Here is a 9694-nt window from a genome sequence, read left to right as displayed (position 1 = left end):
TCCTTGGGCAATCTAGTGTTAATAATATTCTCTCTTTATTATTATTTCTTAAATGATTGCAATGTAATTAGACGATGTATGACAATTGTAAGGACAATATTCGTATTATCTGTCTTGGCGTTTCAATCGCCGTCAGGCTATAAGTACCGCCATTTGAGTGACCGAATAAATTTCCACGGAGGCACAGTGGATGCTAAGGGGTGCGACCGGTGGCAATTCGTATAACGATACGACTCGGGCCGGGTAAAGGGCGACGATAAAGGTAAACGACGCGACGGCCTCGTCACATCTTTCAGCTTCTCGCGACGATACTCTATTTTCTTTTTTTTTTTTTTACTTTCCCCTCGTTCTTTCTGGCATACCCTTGTTCGACCAGGTGATCAGTGCACCGTCGCCACGGGACGTTCGACTCGCCTCGAACGAAATGGAATATCGATACGCGAGGAACGTCCCAAGGGAAGCGTAGCGAATATTGAAAAATTCTTTGGCTGAAAGGCGAAAAAAAGCTGAAGGCGGGATGTTTGCATTTTTTTTTTTTGTTTGCCGAACTATGTAATCGGAATCGATCGAGGGGACGACCCGACCCGGTGAAAAAATCGGCCGATTTCGTTTTTTTTTTCATCGCTATGCGAATTTATCCTCGTAACGGTCCACCTGTTATCGTGGACCCACCCGCTGATAGCCAATCAACTTTTTCTAACGAACGGTGAATCGTACGCTTACTGCTTTGTACTTTTTTTAGTTCTTTTATATTTCGCCTCTTCTCTCCCCTCGTGATTATCGGCAACTGACTTTTATTTTTGCAGGAAGATTCTGTGCACAAAACCAACGGGAAGAACCATGTAATTTGAATCAAATTGTATGTACAGTATCATGATTGTTGGGTATTAAAAGCATTCTTTGATTAAAAGTTTAAAAAGAACTATGCATTCTACAATTGATTTTGTTTAAACGGTAAAAAGTGGAGAAATCGAGGTCACGAAATTTGTGGCGAAATAACAAAGTAATTTTATATTTCGTTTCGACGGGTTTCATTCGAGGCACGGTCATTCAATCTGATATTTTCGGCTTCCAATTAATCCTTTCACCAGGAATTTTGAAAGCCGCGTGAAACGGAACTGCCTATCAGTTTGACTGATATCTTATTTACTTGAAATTTTGACCAACACGCTACGTCAGTGGCATGTTCGCCTTTAAATTGTACGTTCGAACGGTTGATTCCACGATTCTGTTTGTTCTGAACGATCGTCGAATACTAATAATGCCTGAATATCAATTTTCAATTTCTAATATCAAATGTTGACTGAAGTCTACAAACATACTCGATCTAAAAATGACTATAGTCTAAATTAACGTTCGTTCAAATAAATTCGCAATTGATCTTCCAATTTTTCGCTGCTCTGTCTCTTCGCTCCTTGCGAATGCAAGCGTGACTTTAGGCCGACCGATGGGGGACGGTGCGCGGCCTCATTCGAAATTTCGATTAAATGGGATTTCGATATGCGCGAAACATGTCCCGAAGGGAAATTTAGCGGACGTTGTAGCCGTGGGATCGCGTCGTCGGGCGTGGGGTGGCGAAACAGAGGACCGGCCCGGGCCGAGAGACGGGGTGAGGGACGTAGTCGGGGTAGTTTTCGGCGATAGAGTCATTGGCCGTTCGGGTGGATAATGCGAAATGAAATTGTCACAATAATCGTTGCCGAACGGTATACGCCGCGGCTAGATAAACTCGGACAGTTATACGGGGTGGTCAGTTTACCCGGGCGAATACCACGAATTTTGTACCCGACGGAATTACGTCGACGCTCGCAAATGCTGTTTGCTTAAGAGTATATTCTTATATAACCCTATATTATTTTATGTATCTCAAATTTGTAAATTTGCAATACAAAAATGAGTTTGAAACCTCGGCTGAACAGTAAATTAAAATTCATGATCAATTAAAAGATCTGTTCGCAATTTCTAGTCACTGCCTCTTTTTTCTACAATTTCATATTTATTAACCAGTAAGTAGAAATTGTGAGATGAACACAAATGAGGACATTTCCAATATAAATGAAGGCGAATCTTATAATTAACTTAAATACTATATTTCTCTCAGTAAATCATTTAATAATTGTATTCCATTCTTTAATAAGATTCTATACTGCAATAAATCTGAATTCGTTCTTTAATATGATTTAATAGCTGATAATCATGGAGTGATTGAAATTATTAAATCGGGGGACAGTACCGACGAGCTGAATAATAAATTCACCTGGCACAAACTAAATTCACTTTCTGGATTTATTCTGACCATACGATTTTCATTCGAGACATGTTAATTGACGGCTAACTCGATTTTACAAGTCTGGTACTAGCGAAGAAGGAGTCTTGCAATTTTTAACAAGCGCGTTCCACGTGTCTTTCAAGAGCTCCGCATTCCTTATTCTACAGTTTTAAATCTTTCGCGAACTTTCTCATCCGTTATTCTCCTTCCACAAGGTTTTTTATAACTTCTTTTAGATTATTCCTGACATTCACTACGGCTTTGTCTAACACGTTTATCCAAATGTTTCGTGTGCTTCCTTGATTCCTTATTTTCACTAATCTGCACGAATGTGCATAAATTAAGAATTCCCTCGTTCGTCGTTTTTGTTCCAGGCCACTTATAAATCCCGGGAGGTCCCGTTCATTTACCGTGAAGTCAATGATCAATTGAAACATGAATTTTGTCCGGGATTTCGAAAATAGCCTGTAACGTTTCGTGTCCATTATTAACGGCTCTAGCTTCGAACAGGGCAGAAACGACATCATGCACGCTATTCGATAATTCACGGTCTCGTTTTCTTCTTTATTACAACCGTTGATTCTCTTCATTCCGGGAATATTGCATTACACGCGCACGTCAACCTTTTGTGCGTCACCGTAACGCGGTCTAAAATCGGTTAAATGGCAAACAAAACGTGTTAAATACTGATAACATCGCATCAATACTGATCAACGAGATAGGAACATAAAAGGCCTTCGCGTCAACGTTTTGACGAATTGTTTTTAGTATTCTCTTTTTTTTTTCCTAGTATAGAATTTATTTTCGTCGGCAAATATCATCCGACGGGAAATGCTTTTATCGTGTAATTTTGTAATTCATTCCATCAATATGCATGCAAATGAATGTTATGCGGCAAATGGGCGCACTCCGTGGAAGTGAAAATACCTCGTCCACACGTACGGTTTTATAAATATCAATCAGTATTTACAAAACTTTTTATTTTTCTCGACGTCGATTACATTCGCGCATCCGTTTCACGTTAGAAATAAAAATCTAATTCAATATCTTAGATTAGCATTTCGCGTTGGGGTTCGATAGACTATTAAGTGATAGAAGACCGTGTATGGTCAGACGCGTGTTAATCGAGTTCCCTTTGAAAAAATCTTTTTAACATAATCAGCAAGTTTGTCAAAGGATCATTACCGTTTGGAAATCGTCCGAAAAAATGTGCCAATGACACAGAATTTAACGACGGCCGTGTGACGTAAAGAGAAAAGCTTCAATCGTTCGCGAAACGGATTAATCGCGCGCATTGAAATCCGTTTCAGCTCGGACAGGGAAATTTCGTTCTCTTTTAGGCTTCGCGTTCCTTCCCATACAGGTACCAGCAGCGGTTAATGAGGGGATAGGGGGGGGGGCGGCTCGTCCACGTTTTTTTCCCCCCTCCTCCTTCTTCCTGCCGCTTTACGTTGCCTCGCGTTTCCCGCGAAGCCGAAAATTGGTCGACGAAGGCGCGAGGTGGGAATATCGATATGCGGGCGGAGTAAAACAGAATCGAAATGAGACACGGGCCTTTGAAGGTCCATCAGTCGTGAAAAAAGGCTTCTTGTCTCGTTTTTTCTTCACTAGTATAGGATTCACCGTCGCCTGGTTTATTGGTGAAGCCTGCTAAATTGTCACGCGGAAAACTGCTCGCCTTTCCGCGGAACGGAAAGGAACAATCAACTTCTATGGTTTTTTCTTAATCTTTGGAGTCTCGTATGAGATTCATTTAGCTGTGCACGTTTTTATTCAAAAAAAAAACAATAAATTTCAACAATATTGACTTAACATCTTAAATTTTCAGATTGTTCTTTTTAAGAAATGAAGAAATACATAAATAAACCTAAATAAATTTTAAGTTTCTGTAATTGTTTGATCAAAACAAGATGCTGTGAATTATACAGAAACTGTGAAACAGTATGATTAATGTCTTGAACTGGGTAACCATAATGGGACTCTGGTCTGTCTAAACTACCAACGCGACACAATGGAGCACTTCTTTGATTACTAGGCGATTTGTTCAATGCCTGATTTTTAAAACTCTTCTGTTTTAACCACTGAAAGGAGAATGAAATTTTTTAAGTACATAAAAAACACCTACGTTTCTTATTCTCCATGCAAACCTTTGATATTTTTTAAAGGAATGCCTGCAGTAAATTAAAGAGATTGTAAACCAGAACTTCATTCATGAATTAAATAACTTCAAAGCATTGAAATCTTATAATATCGCAACTTTTATACTCTTGCAATGTCTAATTTATTTTACTTGCCTGAAGACTTTTGCACACGAGAGTAGAATATTATTCCGATCTCAATTCACAATCGATCTCTTAAGCTTTGTTAAGTTGCACAGATTGTTGATCATACAGGCTGCACGGAGTTATTGAATAGTAATTATTTATATTCCCTGGAGAGACAGTAGAGTTCGCGGCACCCCGCCGCTTTGATACGTAGAAACTAATTATTAATTATATCGATCGCGCCACCTCGTTAGTCTACACTCAGCCAATGTGTGTACTGCTGCGGATATGTGCACACGCGATCGGGTTACGTGGATTAATTAACGATCGGCGAGTATTCGAAGCCAGAGCCCTTTCTCGCGATCGAGTATTCTTTCCTCCTGATGTATCGCGTGGCGTTAACGATGCCCGAGTGAGCCGCAATGCATTGTAATAAACAATATAAAGAAAATATTCCTGTCCTAAAAAGAGGGATTAAAAACTTGCCGAAAAACGATATGAAATATGAAACAGTACAATTCGCATCTTATTTAACTGCCACAATGACGCGGCAAGCGTCAGTCAACTACAGGAGGTGAAATTCGCTAAGCCCGGGGAAAAGAAAATTCGGCTGAGGGAAAACAAAAGAGGAATCTTCTTTCTTCGAAACTTTAGAACGATCTTCCAACAAACCACAAGAAAACAGCCAATTGCCGTCAACCGCAAATGCAGCCCGCGTCCCAGGAAACATAAGAGGCTCAAATAGAGGGGCGCCTTCCGGAACTCGGCGAGGAGGGGGCAAGAGGGGTCGCCGTTATACTAATTTGGCGGCCGCTCGTTAACGACCCCTTTGAGGTCATAACTTTTGCCGCAAGTCGGAGTAGCCGTGCTCCCGAGCGTATATATATATATGTATGCACGTACAAACAGTTTCAATGACTCTGGCACCCCTAACACAAACATAATATCTGCGCTTAAACAATATTGATAAAACAAGATCGAATTACTTTTAGCCTTTGAATATGTTTGATCGATTAACACAAATGCATAATTTAGCGATGCATTTATAACGTTGATCAAAGGATGCATTATTAGGAAATGCAGATATATACTAACAGTTAACACTTTTTATATGTACGTTGCTAAAAGTATATGGAACCTTGCTTGGTTGTAATAAAATAATCTAAAAGAATTTAGACGATCNTTCTTCATTATTTCAATAGCAACGTAATTCTATATTTCCTAAAGTTCTCATAAAGTGTTATACTACGATGGGGAACAGGATACTAAACTCGTTATAGTCAATAATTATTTTCCTATAAGATATAACGACTGGTATGCTTATGTATGTTCGCCACCAAAGAGAACATGTTTGAACTAGAGACTGAAGTCGTAAGTAAGAAAGAAAGCTAGTTTAATTTATGTATATGTTTTCGTTTGTTATTATTAAGAAATAACATTTAAATAAGAGAAACTGTTACTACAATGCTACAACTGCGGATCTTTATAACCTTTTGTAGCATAAATATTTTATTTCGCATAAAAATTCGCAATATACTTATTACTCTGTGTAATTGGAAATCATAAATCATTATTGGACGCGGAGGCAAGGTGAGAGCGACGGAATTTCGAGTCACGCGTACGACTCGTGCCTTTTATCCCGCTTCGCCGCTGCTCACAATGAGTCGACGCAACGCTCTCGCGAACCGGCGAGACGCGCGTAACAATTCAGAGCGGACGCTTGCGCCGTCTCTCGTGCGTCCGCTTCGCTGTGGTGGGGCGGAGAAACGTGCTCTCGTCACCCTCGAGAATCGCCACCGAGACAGTCAGTGAGCGCCGCGAACTCGCCGTGGGAGGTAGCGTTTGGTGAATAGTCACTCTGTAGGACGTGAGTCGCGGCTAATCCTTTGGGAACAACTTCCCCCGATTGACTTACGTTTACGGAGTACAAAAGAACTGGAAGTCGTTTAGACATTGAACCGCAGCCTCCATTCGCGGAACGATGGAACGTTAGATTCGGGCGCGAGAATTAGTAAGGTTAAGTTTATCGGACTGCGATCGGCCGTTCGATTTTTGGTGACAGTTAATCGCGATGCGCGAATGTACGAGTATCGGCGGGCAGACAAGAGACCCTGTTCATTAAAATTGCGGAAATTAATACCTTGAGATCGTGGCTTGAGATTCTGACGTTCCATGTTTCATCCCTCGGTTCGGCAAGGTGGATTCGGGCAGGGGATCGTCGGACAGCTTCTCGGCTAGCTGACGTCATCAAGAACAAACAGGCAGATCGAAGATCCGCAGGAAAGGAGATATTATATCTCTGGGCTGAAAGCCGAGGGACAAAGAGACCCGACGTCGTCGTCTAAGAGTCGCCGTACCAAAGACGGAAAAGGGAACTGATCACGATCACAGAGGACACTGAAGATAGCGACAGGAACAAGAATTCCAAGGGAGAGGAATCGTTTCATCAATCGATCGTGCGATTCGAAATCGACCTGAATCTCGCCAATTAACTGAGTATCCATCTGACGTTTCGTTCTTCGGTCGTCGTCGAGTGTTTTCGGTGGTGCCATTTTCGTTTCTATCGGACAATCGCGCGAACAGCCGCGGAGGGAGAGAAAGTACTCTTGTGCAAGATGATAACAAGTGTCGGGATCGCGATCAACGTCCGGCTGTGCCTGAACGCCTGATCGCGAGAGACAGCTCGTGAAACCGACGCGTTGGACGGCTTTTTTCCCCTCGGCGAGATTAAAAAACGATGTCCGACAGGAGCAAGTGAGAAACCCCCTTTTTTTGCGTGTCACCTTCCCTCTTCTCGACGCTCTCCACTCGACGGGCGAAAGATGTGCCTGCGACACTTGCTGCTCTGCCTGCTGGCCATCGTTGTCATCGTGAACGGTGAGTTTTTCATTACTCAATCTATCACCATTCTAAAATGTGTTCTGTAAACTTCGATAAGAATGATCATTTTGACGTACGAATCGTACCATCGTACGTGCTTTCTAACCCCGTACTATAGTACATTAAAGCGAACTTTACAGTCGTTGTTCGGTCTATTGTTGACCGAGTGAAAAAGCACGCACAGTAATTGTACCGGAATTATTTGAGCCGGGTTAGTTAGGTGACTGTAGCGTTGATTTACGTAGTATTGTTAGCTGGACGACAGAACGCGTCGTCAGATTATGGCGTAGTTACGTATAGAGGTAGTCTAGCCCCGCTGTCTTTCCGGTTTTGTCCGCCGTTGATTTATCGAGGAACTTTCCGTGCAGATATTTTGCGACCCTACCTACATACGTGCACGTGCACTGGCCAGTACGAACGTACATATGTAGCCGTAATTCGGGGAGAAACGGTTACAACAATCGTGCTGCGTCATTGGAAAGGTTGAATAGAGCAATCGTTGGTTGACTTGTTTTTAATTACGGGGGAAGAGAAAGAGCCGATCGGTTGTTTGTTGACACCGTTCGAAGGCCAACCGTTCGCGTGATTTCGATGTGCTCTTTGTACGACGTAAAGCGGCAAGTTTCCAGCGTCTCCGGAACTTCTTGCCAACTATTTTTTCTTTTTGCCTCGTTCTAAATTAGTTAATAAAGAGGCAGCTTGCTTAATGTAGCCTAAAAGCGTGAAATTGTCTAGCTGTCGGCTCGATGAAATTTTAATTCGTTAATTGACAAACCGTGAGAATTCTCTCAGCATAATTCTTCTGCTGTAAATTAGCTCGGCACGTTTATAACGAGAAGCGACTACGTTGTTTCACGGTTTTCATAAAGTCCTCTTCATTCATAAGTTATCAAAGCTTTTAAGCTACTGTAATTGAATACGTAAAGAAGGGCAGATTTCATTTATCCTTAAACTGTCGGTCTAAATAAGACAGGCACGGGCCAGAGTTTAATCCTCGAAGGAACTAGCCTAAGTGTAGGAGGTAAGGGGGGAAGGTTGTCCGTAGAGTTAAGCGAAGGTAGATTACGAACGTTAAGTCGCCGAGTGGATGTTAAAGCAGTCGTGCGTCCGTTCCCAAAGAGATTTTTCGGGTTACGGCAAATAGTTGCTCGGAAAATAAAACAGGGAACAGCCGCGGGCTAACGCGCGCCCCGTTTTTACACGTGTCGGCAGATTTTACGGCGTGCCAACCCTCGTAATCTACAGAGACAGAGGGGACGGAGCGAGAGAGATGGTACAAAGAACAAGGACGAGTGAGAGAGCCGTGGCGGCGGGCGAAGGAACGGGGGATTGTAAAAAAAGCCGACGCGGATCGTGGGGTGTTAACGCGCGCATTAACGGAGCTTTCGTCGGGGAAATAAAAAACGATATGCATGGATGGGCGGTGGATTTTCGTGTCAACCGTAAAACAGAAAAAAGAGCCAAGAGAAAATCGCGCAAGGTGAAAGAGCACGAAGCCGTGAAAGTGAATCAAAACGCGTTGTTTCCCCGCCGTTTTTCTCTCTGCTGCCTCTTTTTTCATCCCGTTCGCCCCTCCCTCCCTTCCTTCCTTTCGACTTCGTATCTTTGTCAAGAAGGGGGAAGAGCCGATGCCGATTCTCTTTGAAATGGCGAATGAATGAAAATACGTGGCGTTTTTAATGGTTCGTTTTTCCAACTGCTTTCGTTCTCAGCCACTCTCCCTCTCTCTATCTCTTTCGCTCTCCCTCTCTCTCTCCATTCGTCTGCTAATTTTTCCGTATTCCCATTTTATTTCCCGTACCGCGATTCGTCGGATCGTTCGGCTTTCCACGGTCGTCGCGGAATCGCACTGTTTATGTTCAATTACTTAGCAGCGTGCCTCGCAATAAACGAGATTACGCGTCTAATGAAATACGCACTTGCCACGGACCTGTTTATTTCATGCAGTAGCGTTAAATCCATCGCGATATTACCTGTTCGCCCACGCTTCTTAACCGCTTCGCGACCGCTTTTATTGTTGCTGGTTTTATGAACGGTTCGGTCGGAATTAAGTCCCGTTCGTTTACATACCGGCTTTAAAGCGCAACGACTTCGTTATAACAGGAACAGACAAATTTGCGTCGTCGCGTCGTCGTCGTCGCCTTGATGCGCACAGTCTGCTCGAAATAATTGCAGGATTATCACCTTTCTGACTAACTTTGAGGGAGATTATGCTCTCGCTGCGTTTAATAATGCTCTCACTGGGTATGCGAACGAGGGAGCACACTCTCCTGTACATAAC

The 9694-nt window shown here is 42.7% G+C and overlaps 1 protein-coding gene across 1 annotated transcript in view; it reads left to right on the top strand.

Annotated features, from left to right (window-relative positions):
* Window positions 1-6316: 6316 nt before the first annotated feature.
* Window positions 6317-9694, top strand: part of CARPA (Carbonic anhydrase-related protein A) — a gene marked incomplete at its 3' end in the record, with an annotated part of 161437 nt that continues 158059 nt past the window's right edge. The window contains exon 1 of the mRNA XM_018024863.2: window positions 6317-7410. Coding sequence (XP_017880352.1) covers window positions 7356-7410 — 55 coding nt within the window. The remainder of the gene's footprint in view (window positions 7411-9694) is intronic.

This window comes from Ceratina calcarata, unplaced genomic scaffold (genome assembly GCF_001652005.2).
Source record: "Ceratina calcarata isolate Rehan_Ccalc_2016 unplaced genomic scaffold, ASM165200v1 scaffold347.2, whole genome shotgun sequence".
Classification (NCBI taxonomy): Eukaryota; Metazoa; Arthropoda; class Insecta; order Hymenoptera; family Apidae; genus Ceratina; species Ceratina calcarata.
This window is presented reverse-complemented; position numbering and strand designations above follow the sequence as displayed.